Consider the following 15,213-nt stretch of genomic DNA (forward strand, 5'->3'; position numbering starts at 1 on the left):
AAGCCTCTCTCCTCCATTATCACAGCTGGAGAGGTGAGAGTCAGAAAGACAGGAGGTGCCACCTCAGCTTGCCTGCCCCCTCCTGTTCATCCTCTCTGTAGGAGAAACTGCCCTGCCTTGAGGGGGCTGGCACTGGGGATGATGGCTTCCTGGGGGCGGGCCTCCCAGGAAGCAGGGGCAGCTGGAGAGACAGGCATCCCGGGGACATTTATAGCAGCAGAGACCTTAGCAGGTGCCAGCACCTCAGAACAGCCTCTTCCTTCTCCCCGAACTGCCTGAGCCCACACAGCCAGGTGGGCGGGAGACTTGTGAGGGGGCCCCTGCCCTCACCGCATCTGCTCACACACCTTCTGGCATCTCTCCTGGGGCTTCCTGCTTCTCCTTACACTTGCAGCATGTCCTTCATTCTCTTCCTTGTCTTCCTCCTTACTTTTCTCTCCTTCTCTCCTGCCCAGCCTCCTCACTGCTTTCTGTTCCTCCTCTCTCCTCTGTCATTCTCGTCTTCCTCCCTCCCTTCCTCCCTCCCTCCCTCTTTTCCATCCCTTATTCTCCTCATCTGTGAAATGGGAGTGGGGCTGATGAGTGGTGATGAGTTAATTTCAGCATGCCCCTTCTGCCCACTTTGGAGGTGCCAGGCTTGCTGGTCCTGGGCGGGTGTATGTGTGTGTGTGTGTGTGTGTGTGTGTGTGTGTGTGTGTGTGTGTGTGACCATGGACAGCATCCAGTTCTCGCTGTCAAAGAGCTTACCACTAGGTGGGAGTCAAGTTCAGACACCCAGTGATCATTTCTGAGGGCCTGGCTGGGCCACCCTGGACTGTCAGCTCCTGAAATGCTTTGCTCAGGAGAGCCCATTATGCTACGTGACAGGTGCTCTCTCAGCCCCAGCAGCTGCACGTCCTACGCCTTCGGAGGCGCTGAGGCTGGCGCCGTCGGAGCACAAAAGGAAGCTGCCCACATCATCTTAGCTGGGTCTGTGGGCTCATCAGCCTGACTTCTGCAGGTGACTTTCGCTAACTCAACAACTTACCGTGCTTTTGAGTAACATCATTATCACTAGTGCCATTGACATTGCAAGGGTTTCCTTTAAGAAGAGGCCAGCCAGCTTCAGTTCCCAGCGGTCGCTCAGCCTCCCAGCTGCCTCCAGCAGGGGCCGCCCTTCCTTCCTTCATCTCCTGAGATGCCCAGAGGCTATGCCAGGCCCCTGGCTGTTCAGGAGTCTGAGTCACACCACACTGCCTGGCCCGGGAGAAGCTGAATGAGCTGCATTCACAATGAAGCCTACCATTCCTTCAAGGGCAGCCACTGGCTTTCTCCAGGGAGGTTTCAGTTTCTTAATCTGCATAACGAACCTACCCACACCAGCTCCCCCACAGGTTATATCCCATAAGTAAACAGACCTGCATTAAGTATGCTAGTGTGGGGGCAAAAAGATATTCATACTTTCCCTCCCACCTCCTAACTTCTGGCTGGGCTAATAGCCAAATTACCAGAGACAGACAGATTAAAGGAGAGAAAGTTTAACACAGGTGCGTGGGGAATTCACATAAGGCATGAAAATTCCAACATCTGTGAGGCAACATTAATTATGTAAGACGAAATTGAACAAAGAAGAAAGGGGGGGATAGGGTATTAGATCTCAGAGGTGGAAATGGTTTGTTTACAGGTAGTTGAGGAATAGAAGGACACACTGGGCAGGAAAATCTTCGCGGGGCTGCTCAGAAATAATGGGACCAGGGTGTCCAGCTAACAGTCCTGGCCATCTGCCTGTAGCCTCGTGTTTACCACACTTGATTCCAATTAGGTTAAGGCTGCCTCCGAAGATCTCCTTCCTGAAGCAGGTTTCTCCATCTGAATCTTTTGGGGGAAGGGGAAGGGTCAAAGGTTCTTTCTGGCTCTTTCTTAACAAACAGCTTAAAATCAATATCCCAGAAAGCAGCTTCGGAGCTGCAGAATGTTGGTCCCTTCCCTAGGAGCTAGACAAAGGAGCATGTTCCCTGCAGGAGGCAGGCATGGAGCAGGCACATGGGGGCAGTGTGGGGAGTGCAGTGAGAGCCAGTGGCACTGGGCACCGAGGAGGAAACCCAGGAGGCCTGCCTGGAGGGGAAAAGAGCCAGGCAAGGAAGAGGAAGGTCTCCCCAGCTGTCCCTGCTTCCTGGAAGTGGGGCATACCTCTTCATCGTTGTGTAAATCAGCTTTATTTCTACTTGGAGCTCCTCTCCTCTAGTGCTGAGGGACGGGGGAGGGGAGGGGCGGGCTTGACCTCCATCATCTTGTGAGCTTTGCCTTTCTTGGGTCCTGTCAAAGGTCTGAGCTCCTATTCATAGCCGGACACTGGGGTGGGGGTAGAAGTACTGCAAGGGAGGGAGATGGAGGCGAGGAAGCCCCAGGTGTGTGCTGAGCTAAAGCAGGGCCTTGGGAGCAGGGCAGGGAATAGGAGTGACCCTGGAGGCATGCGGGGTGGGGGGGGGGGACAGACACCCTGCGGCTCCCTTCACCAAGGTCTGTCACTGTTGGAAGCAGGAAGGCAGGAGGAGTTGGCTCAGAGCTGTGACTCATCCCATGGATTCCTCCTGCCTTAGGAGAGATGGTGTCTCTGTCTGGGGCTCCCCTCCCGCGGAGCCCGGCCCCTTGCCTCTGGCATTGCGTGTGCAGCACTTTGCACGCACTTTGTTCCAGGAGGTGGAGAAAGTTCATTCCGTGTCTCTAAAGGGAAGCCTGCCACAGACAGGGCATGGACGGGACTGAAATCCCTTCCTTGTTCACTGAAGAAGGATTGGCCACACCGTGACAAGATAAACACGGCCAGAAAACTGTGACCTGACACAAGATGCCTGTCTTCTTCCAGCCTCAGTATCCCTGCATGCAACACAAGTGTCTTTGCAAGATCTGAAATGCTGCAGGTCCGTGGCTCAGTGCTTCTGGCTTACATCCATGGAGAGAACTGGGATTCAGGAGAACCTCAGTCATTTGTCTGGCAAATTCTTGCTGAAGGCCTGCTCTGTATGGTCCAAGGCCAGGCCTGCAGACGGTGAACCAGGTCCTCACTGCCCCCTCCCCTGAGCGCACTTCCTCCAGCAGGGAGGCCCGGGAGGAAGTCCCTGCAGCAGGCAGGGCCGGCCCTGTAGATGGAGCAGTTCAGAGAGCAAGTAGGAGTGGTTTCTGGGAAGAGTTTTCCTAGCACCACTGGGCAAAGGAAGTTCCATTATTTTATCTTCCCCTAGCTGTTGGTTTAATAATTCTTAAACATGTGGAAGAATTTAAAGAATAATGCTATGTATATTTGTTACCCATCACCGAGATTTGGCAGTGCTTAACATTTTTCAATGTGCTCTCGCTCTCGCTCTCTCTCTCCGCTCTCGCTCTCTGCACATATATACTTTTCACCCTAAATTATTGAGAAATAATTTGCAGGCATTGGGACACCTTTCCCCTAAGGAAAGTAAACAGGATTTTCCTACAAGACAGCCATTGTAATAGATATTATTATACCTACAAGAACAGTAATTCAACTCACCTAATATGCAGTCCATGCTAAAATCACAACCATTGAATACACGTTCCTACCCCATCCTTCTCTGTCTCTTGCTGTCCTTTGTGTCTGCTTGTAGCTCTCACCAGCACCAGCCACATAAACTCCATGAGAATAGGGCCTTGATCCTGGTGTTGGTTCATGGCCTAGATTGGGGGCTGACCCATACTAGGCGCTCAATAAATGAAGAAGGAACACACATGCACGCACACACGCGTGTATATACAGGTTTGGTAAAACTCTGAATTGGACCAAAGTCTTTCCACAGCTTCCTCCTGATGACCATGGACACACTCGGGCCCTGGGCAGAGATGGGCGGCTGTACTTCCATCCCTCAGGAGTTGTGTGTGCAGTCAGCAGCCACTTACTTTGTGCCCCATTACTAAAGACAGCAGAGCTGTGAGATTATCCGCCCCCTCCATTGACATGATTTTAGGGGAGTAAAAACAAATCAGAATTCATCAACTGTGAACACAATTGTCAACTGTGAACTGTCAACAGTCTGGTTTAAAAATAGATGATAGGTTGATGAAAAACAGTGGAGAAAGCAATTTAAATAAAATGTTAAAAATAATACCCAAAGCGTGCAAGGCAAATGGAAGAGTGCGAGTGGTGGGGAATTGCTCTCAGGGGAGAGAGACCTGCGTGAGCAGTGAACCAGACAGAGGTTATTAGTTTTCCTTTACAAATCACAGGAGAGAAGGATTTACCGGCCCTTCGTCGGCAAACGCTCCCTCATTCCCATAAGTCAGCGTGTTATGCAAAACGGGAGGGAAGATTGGTTGTGAAATCTGCTGGCACCTTTATTTTGAAGTAGGTCAACATTTCGAATATTTCTGCTCAGTCGTGAATCTCTGGCTCTCCCTGTCTCCTCTGTCCCCGTGAGGTCCGGAGAGACTCATCTCCAGCAGTAGGCCGAGGGTCTGGGAGTTTCGGGGTTCCCATTTACATTTATATTTGCATTTGTATGAAATGGGTTCCAGTACAATACTTAACTGGTTTCCCACTTTCTCAACTCTCTTCTTTTAAATAATTATGGCTAATTACTTATTTAACTTCTTTATTATAAAGTCAATATAAAGGCTTGAATTTTTCATGTTTCCTCCGTTGTGGGCCGGAGCCGCAGCAGCTGATTTAATTTGGCCCAGTTCTTTACATCCAGCTGCTCCGGGTCCCGAGGCTGCCTGCCGTTCGTGTTATTTACTTCGTTCCAGGAGAGCCGGGCCATCTTGGCACAAGCTCTGTGCTCTGTAAACCTAAGTAAGACGGGTGTTTGCATTCCTCAGAGACCATCTCTTCTTAAAGCTCTGGACGGAAGGCACATCAGTTTGCTAGGGCCGCTGTGCCACAGACTGGGGCTTTTAAAGCACACCCTGTTGGATTCGGACCCACTCCAATGAGCTCATTCACAACACTAGAGACCTGGTGGATGCAATTCATGCAGGTGGAGGGGTGGGGTCCCTCAGCCTGGCCTTCGCCCTCTCGCAATCCAGGACCCCTCAGGGGATGTCAGGCCTAAACCGGCAGTCGGACATCCCTCTCACAATCTGGGACGCTGCATGCACCAGTGACCATACTTTTCATGCCAGGGAAAGGCATCTTGCTGTTGTATGAGCAGCTACATTTTTTTGCCCTGATCATAAAAAGTAGTACATAACATGATCCTTCTGAGGCAGTAGTACCATTTTCCCTACCTTATGGGTGGAAAAACTGAAGCAGAGAGAAGTTAAATAATTGGCTTTGTCACACAATTATAAGTGTCAAAATCAGGGCTGACCACAAAACGTGCAAGCCAGAGTCCATGCATGTTATCTCTGCATCATCCTGTTTTTTCACTGTTAGAGTAACCTTGCCAGGTTTTAATTAAATCTAAGAGACTGTTCCCAATATATAGGGTAGGGTCCCTAGGCCTGGCTGGTGATGAGGACCATCTGCAGGTCGACCAGCAGGCGGGGCAATTGGGGGTCCCTACTGGCACCTGCCTTGGCTGGTGGCCTGGCACCTGCTCCCTGATCACTGCGGCTGGTTGCCTCCCTCTTGGTGGGGGAGAAGGGGGGAGGGGATGGGTGTGAAGCTCAAGACATCGAGTGTCTGCCCCCTGGTGGTCTGTGTACATCATAGAGACCAGTCATTCCCCTTCGTTTCATTTGCATATTAGGGTTTTATTATATAGGATCATTGTCTTTATAAAGACCCTATTTCTGAATCCACACTCTACAATACTGGGGTTAGGACTTCAAAATATCTTTTATGAGACATCAGTTTTACCCCTAAGGCCAGGTGCAGAGCTTTCCCTCTGGAGGGAGAGTGGAGGCCAGAGCAGGGCTGATTCCTGGCTGCTCAGACCCTGAGGGTGGAGGGCTCCCCCAGGCAGCAGTGACCTGTGACGAGACCCACTCATTGCCTGGGTCTCTGTCCCCTGCCCATGGAGCTCCAGGCCTGCCTTTAGCTGTGGCACTTGTGAGCTTTGTGTCATTGACTGGCTCTCCGCTCAAAATCCAAAAAGTACCTATTTTATACCTATTTCCTCCTCTTTTTTTTTTTTTTTTTTTTTTTTTTTTTTTTTTTTTTTTTAATATTCCCCAAGTTTTGTTTTTCTTTACTATGAGGACTTATGGGTGTCCCTCATCAGTTCCCAAGAACGTCAGTTTGTAGTTTGTGTTTTGCTCTTCCACCTCCAGGGTAGACTCGGAGAGGCAGGCACACAGCCCAGGTGCTGTGAGGCAGGGTGGTGAGCATGCGAGGACCCATCTTCCCGGGAGCCGGAGGACGCTTGGGGAAAGTGTTACAGCCGATCCCAGATAGAAACAGGCAGTTACAGTGACAGTGTGACAAGGCTTTATGGAAGTAAATGTACTACATTTGACTTTATAAAATACATTTTTACCAAAAAATTTCACAGTTTCCTCTAAATTGGCTTTGGGGATGCTGTTGACAGATAGTCTGAGAACTGCCAGTCTGAAATAGAGAGCTATTCCAGAGAGCGGGCCCAGGGGAGGACGGGGAGGGGGAGAGGCCTGGCCAGTGTCTTCAGCTCACTCCACCCCTGAGCATGCACCATGCTCTCTGAGGGACCCGACCCCTCCCTCACCTGCATGAATTATGTGCACCAGGCCTCTAGTGTTGTGAATGAGCTCATTAGGGTGGGTCCTAATCCAATGTGCTAAAAACAAGCTGCGGCTGCCCATTGCTCCCCTGGTTGCAAGCCTCATGGGGTCCCTTAGAATTTAAGGGATGCGTGTAGTGGAGACTCACATGCCGCTGACAGCGTTCCTCTGCTTATCTCTGTCCCTTTGGACTGTCTGCCGATGTTCCTGTTATCTGACATGGTCCTCGTCCTGAGCATATCTGCCTAGGGCCAGCCGGCAGGGTTCTGGACTTGGTGTAGGGAAGATTTCACATACGAGCCCAGGTGATTATGAGAATGTTTATTAAAGCTGTGAAAGGCTTAGCATAGAAGAAGCAACAGGAGAGCCTAGGCTAGGCTGCCTTAGCTCCCTGGGAAGTCAGAGAAAAAGGGGGCTTTGGAGACAGATTCAGGGGGTTGGTCTGGGACAAGCCGCCGCTGCCCATTGCTCCCCTGGTTGCAAGCCTCATGGGGTCCCTTAGAGTTTAGGGGATGCGTGCTGTGAGGGAAGAAGAGGGGAAAGGGAATGGTGTGGGCTGCTCTCCGAGGAGATTGTGTACTGGGTCTTTGTCTTGAGGTTTTTATCTCTCTTGCAGGTGGGAATCTTAGGGGAGGGTCTCAGCAGAATATTCATCAGTTTTCCAGGCATGTTCTTTCAGGGCCATGGTCTCCACTGATTGGTCAGAGTCAGGGCAGGGGGTCATTGGTCATTGCAGCTGGTCCTGGTGTCACCCACCTGGGTTTTGCTGCTTTTCTGGATCTGGAGCTGAACTGAGGCCCAGATGTTCTCTCTAGGAGGTGGCCTGCATCTGCTGTAGAGTGCTCTGCCAGCTTGTTCAGCTCTGTCTCAGCTTCCCTGTTCCCCTGGGCCTGGCTCATGCCCATCCCTGGGGCCCTCTTTTGTGCTGCACACATCCTGCCTCCCCGCACGGCCACAGCCACACGGCTTCAGAAGAACAGCGGGTTTTGCTTCCTCGTTAAGTCAGCTAATGTGTGAGGTCCGGGCCATGGCTGTTTTCTTTTTCTTTTCTTTTTTAAATTTTTTTTAATTATATTATTATCTTTGTAACCATGGCTGTTTTCATCCAGCCCCGCATCTCCTACGGGCACACTGAGCGCATCCTCATCACCTGGCAGGTACGCATGAAGGGGGAGCCGCGCCCTGGAGGCCTGTCTGCTGCTCCTGCAGGGGTTGGGTCGGCAGCGGCTGTGGTGACACTGGAGTTCCACAAGAGTGACTCCAGGACACTTAGAAGCAGGCTTTCCCTCTCTGATAGTTGGTATGGGATGAATGGCTGGTCCTCTCACAATGGGCCAGCATTCATCTGCACTCATGTGTGCTGCTCTGCAAATGCGCTAGTGTTTTCCGAGGGCAAGAGCTGTATCTCCTCCTTCCTTTCTTTTAAACCACTCCCCGCAGCACCAGATAAGAGCTGCGCGTGGGGGTAAAATTTGCCTGTCTCCTCCTCCTCTGAACCTCCGCCAGATGCAAACATGGTCCGGAACCCAAGGGCCTTTGCAGAAGACTGACGGCACACAGGCCTTGATCTTGAGGATTGTACAGTCAAAAAGGGGTGAGCTCTCAGCTCAGATGCAGCCAATAGCAACTCAGGGCACAGATCCCGCTGTCTGTTCCCTCAAGCCCATCACAGGATGGAGGCGGTGACGTGGGCCACCAGATGCTCAGCCCAGAGTCAGACCTGCCTGTGACTCCCGTCTCCGCCCCCGTCAGCATCTTCTGTTATTTCAGCTCCAAGCCTCCGTCTCTTCTCCTGCAATGTCAGCATAAAAAGGCTGTTACCTGCGGGGGCCTGTGCCCCTGTGGATAGCACCCTCCTCTCCTGCCTGTGTTCTGAAGCGATGAGGCTTAGGAGTCAGGAGCAGCAGAAAGTGGTGGGGACAGCCCGTCGTGACGGAGGCAGGGCTGGCACGGTAGCTTCGGGGCTTCCACTGGGAGTCTAAGACAGCTGGCTGCTTCCGCCAGTCTCGGGATGGTTCGAACCACCGGTGTCCTCCAGGGAAAGACTGTGCAAGCTTGGGTTTGGATGGTTGAAACAAAAGCATTGCCTCCTCTGGTTCCAAGGGGAAGTGCTGGGCCTCACACATACCACAGGAAATAGATAGTTACTGAACGGTTAACTAAGTAGTTACTCTCCTCCCCAGGAGGAGCGTGGGGCAGCTGAGAGGGACCAGGCCTGCTCCACTCGGGACAAGGAAACGTGGAGAAGCTGCTGCTGCTGGGGGGGCAGAGGGGAGACACGTATTTGTGGAGGCTGTGGGACTCCAAGATGTGGTTCCAGACGAATACCTTCATTTTAGCACTTATTAAGCCAGCTTCCCAGTGCTGCTGCAGCAGTTTTAGATGTGACTGTGCGCCTGGGAAAACTTGTCTCATTCAGTGTGCTGTACCCGAGACAGCTCCGCGCTCCCGGTCTTTGCCCTGTGCACACGGAGGGCACGGCTGTTCCCCGAGGAAGCCCAGTGGGCGCTTGCCCGGCTGCCCCTAAGGCCTGTCCTCTCTCTCTGCAGTGCAAGATGGAGTTCCACGCCTGTTCCACTGGCAAGAGCCTCAGCACCCTCTGTGACGGGCCCTGCCCATGTCTCCCCGAGCCCGAGCCTCCGAAGCACAAGGCAGAGAAGAATGGTGAGTGGGTCGCGGGGGAACCCCTGAAGGAGGGCGGGTGAGCAGGGACGGAGGGCGTGGCCAGCTCGGCCCAGATGCCAGCCCTGTGGTGGTTATCAGAGCCCCAGAGCCGGTCCAGCCCAGGCGGGGAGAGGGGCTTATTCGGGGACTCTCACCTGAACTGCCTTCAGCACCCTCAGAAAGAAGAGCTGGCGTCTTTGAATTCATTCTGCTGGTCCAAGATACGCACTAGGTTCTTTGAGAGGTTGAACTGGCTCGAGTAGGAAGGGCAGGTTTTCAGAATCTAAGACCAGGGCCTTCCCTGGGGTTCATCTTGGTCTTCCTTGAACTCTATTCTGCATCCTTTGAACTTCTCAAGGCCGAATTTCAAAACAGAGACTGCAGAGGTGTCATAATGGCGGAGAGTCTTCCCCTCCGCAAGCATTTCCCTATTCATGCGTTCTGCTTGCAGACAGCACAGAGCCAGGGGACACACGCAAGGGGCAGCCCCCCCAGGCAGCTGTAGCCCTCTGTGGCCGAGAGGAGAGGAAGCGTGGGTTTGTGTGGATGTGTTCATGCTGGAGAAAGTAGTGCCATCCCACTGGGCGCGCTTATGAGCTGCGATGCTGGGGAAAACGGCTCCTCGCGCTGTGCTGTCCGGCTCTCTTCGGCGCCCACCCTCCTGGAGCGTTCACATCCCCAGTCGGTTGCCTTCCGTGCTCATCTTCACTGCATCCAACGGGAGATGCTTGAGATCCCATGCCTGAGAAGGCCATCCTGCACCCTCTTTCTTCTGTGTCCCACTCTTGTGGGTGCCCTAGTCCTCACACAGCCCCTCTCTGCCCCCCTTCATGGCCGCAGGAAACTTGAGGATGCCCTGTGACCTAGTGTCAAGAAAGACAGTAGTGAGGCTGCCATCCCAGGGCTCCGTCCTTGGGTCTGCTGGGCAGCCATGTCTACTCTGTGCAGAGGATAGTTTGGCAAGGCTTGGCCCCAGGTAGATTCCATACCAGTAGCAAACCACAGTTAGTTTTCATATCTCTGCTGCTGGGGCTCTGGGGTTTCACAGGTGCCTCTTCCCTGCCCGGGCCCCGAAGATGGGCCGGAGACAGGGAGAACTGGGTAAACAGAACCTTTCCCAGGGACTCACCTGCCTCTCTGTTCTTCTTCTTCTTCCCAAAATGTCACTCTCGTAGCCCCAACCTTGATCGGTACTGGGTGTGATTGCGGGCAGGTCTGACTCATCCCCTCTGAATCCTGTAGACATCTCTGCCTCTTCCTGCCTCAGCTTTAAGTTTCAAGACTGTTTTTGGGGAAATCAAAACCAAGTGGCTGATTTTATTTTCTTCTCTTTGTTCTTTCTGGCATCTCCCCTTTGATGTGGTCCCTGAGGACATGGTGGAGGGGGGTGGGCATCTTTTAATATCTCTGAATATTTCCTCTCACATCTCTAAATTAACTCATGGCTTTAGACAAGTTGCTTAATTGCTCTATCTCTCTTATCTTTATGATAACAGTATAGCCTCAAGAGTATAGAGTAATGAATTGTCCTAAAAAAGAAAAAGAAAAAGGAAATGTCTGAGGTACTCATTTCCTGGTTAGATTTCCTGAGAATCTAAGGGGAAAACAGAGGTCTCTTATGATTAGCATCTTTAAGACACATTTTTAAACTAGCAAACGCCTCTGCGCTTTCAGACCTGAGCTGTCCTGCCCAACCTGCCTCTCTCCGGCTCCCTCATCAGAGAAAGACCCTTCTGCTTGGCTCCGTCCACCTAAAGGAAGGGTTCCGAGCTCCCTCAAGGCTGAGGTGAGAACTTCCCAGTAGGAGAGCAGACGAGGGAAGATCTTACTCACCTTCTTCCACACCATGTGGAGGGGCCCACGTGTTCCTCCAAGGGGCCTCAGGTTTCCCATGAGGTCCAGGGTCTCCAACCTCCCTGCAGACCCCGTTTTATGATTTCCTATGTTAGATTGCATCTGTAGGAAATAAGTTTGACCACCAGTGATGCTTGTTCGGTCCCCGTTACAGCAGAGAAAACTGGAAACCCACCGACAGAAGGAATCTTGCCTGCAGTGGAACTGGGGTAGAGCCTGCCCCTGGACCTCAGCCTCATGCCTTCGTTCCCACTGTGTGCACACCCTGGGTCACCGTCCGAGGCCACCAGCCTGAGATGGTGCAGGGGCTGTAGCTGAGTTTGGTGGGAGATAGATTTAATTTCTGCAGAGTCCGATGTTACTCGCCTGGATCTTGAGGTGTCAATCATCAGGCATGGAATGTCACTGTGTTCCCACACCAGCCATGCTTTGAGTGACATCGAGGAGGAAATGGAGAGGGCAGCACCATCTCTAAGGACAGCTCCTTCTTTGCTTCTGAGGCATAGGCTAGCTTTTGGGGAGCCAGCCACCCCCAAGTTTTGGAGAGGCTGTGGAACTGTACCCCTTTCTTGGCCTGATCTGTACCGCCAGCCAGTGGAGCTGTTTGGAACGGTAGAAAAATAGCCATAGCCCATAGTGACTTTCTTTTCTCAAGTGGTGATTTCAGCCTCAGGCCTAGATCCTGGGGGGAAGTCCCCAGTGACAGCTGGTTGTCTAATTCCATTACTAATCACAAGCGAAGTTAGGAAGCGTGTTTGAATGGGAACAGGAGGTGGTGCCAATGAGCAGAGCCGGAGCCCTTCCTCCCTGAAACATCTCGGTGGAAAAATCCCAGAGCGCTCCGCCTGCCCAGAGGCGCCCAGCAAATGGAGATGCCTCTATGCGCCAGGAAGGAGTATTCTTCTCCGGTGGCTGTTGTGTAACAGGGTGAAGACCCCAGGCTCGCAAACTTGCGATTTATAAGCAGTTCATATTAATCTTTCCATTAGGCTTTGTTCACTTATTCAGTACCGCATTTTGGTCAGAAATTAAACTTACCAAGGAACATTGAATTTTTTGGTCTTGTTATTCTAAATGTCATTATTTTTCAAAAAAAAAAAGAAAGCTTCAGGATTAAATTGGCAGCTGCATCAAAGAAGAAAACCTTCCTGGTCAGGACTTTGAACTCAGGTTCCTCCGCTTCTGTGCATTCTGCTCCACAGAAACAGACCCAGGGCCTCCTGGTAACCGAAGCTGCTTGATATACTAGCTGATGGGGAAAAGCTAAAGGTGAAAAGAAAGAGAAGGGTAAACGGAGGCCATGGTGGCCACGGTCTAACCGGAGTCCAGAGGAGGGAGTAGAGATTTGTGCTTGAAATTAACGGCTTTGATGGTTCACTCAAACAGGCCTCTTCACCTGCTGTTATTCTTTAACTTATAAATTTATACTTTCTTATATAAAATTCAAATAGTATGGCAAAAATGGACTCATATTCCCAAGTCCATTAGCTTTTTGCCGCATATGCTTCCAATTATTTTTGACATACATATACTAACATACTTTTTAAACTTTACTCATACAAAATAAGACTCATGCTCTACGTAATGTTTTATACCCTGTCTCTTTTATATGTCAGAGATATGCTTTCACGTAGATACTGACAGGTCTGTCCGTGTCCGTCTGTCTGTCTCCCTCCCTGTGCTCCCTTGAACTCCACACTTAAACCTGTAACGACTGCTCAGTGTTTTCCATTTGGGCGCCCATGGGGTATCAAGCTTAACATGTCCACAATCAAACTCCTGGTGTTTCCCCCATGTGTTTCTTCCTCCTGTAGGATTTATTAATGGCAGCTCTGCATTTCGATTAGCTAAAGTAAAACAATCACAAAAACTCTCTTGTTCTCAAATGCCACATATAATTACGTTGGCTCTGCTTTCAAATTGATTTTCAAACACTAGTATATCCTCTTCTCACCACCCCCACCTCCCTTGTGGTCCAAGACACCTCATCTTTTATTTTAATAGCTTCCTAATTAATCTCCCGGCCCCTTCTTTCTATCTTGAGCAAAGTAAACCAATTCTGTAAAATGTAAGTCAGAGTGTGTAATCCCCTGTTCCAGCGACTTCCCCTCTTCCTCTTCATAAGAGGAAAGATTAAAATCCTTTCAGTGACCTGTAAGGCCCAACATGATCCCTAGGGTCTCTATCCCCAGCTTTTGTTATTATACCACGTGCCTACTCACTGCGGGCACCCAGGCCTGTGTGGGTCCCTCAATGTGTCCATCACACTCCTCTTTCTGGGCTTTGCATGGACATCCCCTCAGCGTGGACCGCCTTCCCAGCCATGGACACGGCTCACTCCCTCTGAAAACTCTGCACAGTGTGACCTTCTCAGTCCACCCCCCACCCCCTACTCTCAGCATGTCTATCCCCCTTCCTTCCTTTACTTTTCTCTTCACCATGTGACACCTTCTAATCTGCTAGATAGCTCGTTTACTCATTTGATTTATTGTCTGTCTTGCCCAACTAGAATGGAAGTTTATGAGGACTTTTTGTCTGAATTCTAAATAATTGTCAAAAATTGGCAAACATTCCACCTTCATTCTTTTTAAAGGGTTGTCTAACATTCACAACATTGAAAATGGCCCAAAGCAGAAAAAGATGTATTGTAACAAGGGATAATCTGTATAAGGTGCTTAGTATGTGTACTGTGCTACCAGCTTCGTTATACGTTTGACTCTTCTAACAGCTGAATAATGTCACCTGTGTTGCTGAGAAAACGTGAGATTTGGAGCATTTCTGCCCCTTGCCAAGGCCACTCTGCTCCTCAGTGACAGAGCAGGGGCTTGAGGCCTTCCCTAGAGTGCGTGCTGGTTACCTCACGTCTGCTGAGCTCTTAAACTGAGTGGGATGCCCACTGAGAGGGCGGGCCTTCTTTGCAAAAAGAAACACACACACACATGTACATGCCCACATTTAAACTAATTCTTACCATTCATTCAGTGCTCACAGAACGAACCCCTTCCCTGATAACACAGCCCTCTCCCAGGGGGTCTCTCCAGGGAGAGAATTGAGGACCTCGCTCCCTTTCTCCTTTCTTTCTGAGAGCATGCTTGGCTCTGGAAGTTTATCAGAGCACCGGCCTGGGCTCATCACTCACCACCACGTGATGTTCTCTGATAGCCACCAGTTCCCAACCTCGCTTCGCTCCTCAGAGATGAAAATCCATTTGTAATCTGTCCCGAAGTCGACTGTTCTTCCATTGCCCAGCTATCTATCGCTGTGAAAAGACAGCATTACAATAAAAAATAAATTGAAATTATAATTGAAAGGAAGCGAATGACTGCCACCCCACAAAGCCAGCTTCTCTGTAAAACATTGGTGTCCTCCTTCCCAGATCCAGTCGTGGTGGGGGCTGGGCCTGGGGCCGGGCACAGTGTCATAAAGTTAGAGTTCAAAAAACATAGCTGTTTTACCTTGATGATGATGATTGTTTAAACTGAAAGTCTCAGTTAGACAGAAGGAAGCAGGAATGTGATTTTGATTATTGAATTTGAGGAATATATAACAAGTAGAGGCCTGGTGCACAAATTTTCCCTGATATGGACCAATCAGGCCAGGCTGGCCAGGGGGAGGGGACACAGGAGGTTGGTGGGCAGGCCCCGCCCCTGATCTGGATGGAGTGGGGGCGATCAGGGGCAGGGCCTGCTGGGAGGAGGGGCCGATGGCATTTGGCCAGTCCCACCCCCTGGTTGAACTCCCAGTCAAAGGGACAATTTGCATATTAGCCTTTTATTACATAGAATAGCAGATAAAGCTCAGTTTGGTTGGCAGTGCAGCCCAAACAAAACAAAACAACAAGCCAGATCTCTTCAGTCTGAGGGATCAGACTCATTTCCAAGTCACGTTGGTGTCCTGGGGGTGGAAACTGTGCTCTGTACAATCCCAGGAGGGAAGTATCCAGGCCCCTCTCACCTGGAAAGAGGGAACTGTGTGGCCAGAGAAGGCAAACCTGCTCTCACAGAGTTTCTGCTTGTGATTCTCATTATTTCAAGACCTAGAATGAGCTACAAAGAGAAA

General features: G+C 50.8%; 1 protein-coding gene across 2 annotated transcripts in view; it reads left to right on the forward strand.

Moving 5' to 3' along the window:
* SPOCK1 (SPARC (osteonectin), cwcv and kazal like domains proteoglycan 1) overlaps positions 1-15,213 on the forward strand; it is a 425,520-nt gene that overhangs the window by 346,533 nt on the left and 63,774 nt on the right. For both annotated transcript variants that reach the window (XM_084884564.1, XM_084884565.1), the window contains one exon: positions 9,186-9,300. In XM_084884564.1, the coding sequence (XP_084740690.1) occupies positions 9,186-9,300 (115 nt within the window). The remainder of the gene's footprint in view (positions 1-9,185; positions 9,301-15,213) is intronic.

The sequence above is a fragment of the Pipistrellus hanaki genome (assembly GCF_964339955.1).
Source record: "Pipistrellus hanaki genome assembly, chromosome: 5".
Taxonomy (NCBI): Eukaryota; Metazoa; Chordata; class Mammalia; order Chiroptera; family Vespertilionidae; genus Pipistrellus; species Pipistrellus hanaki.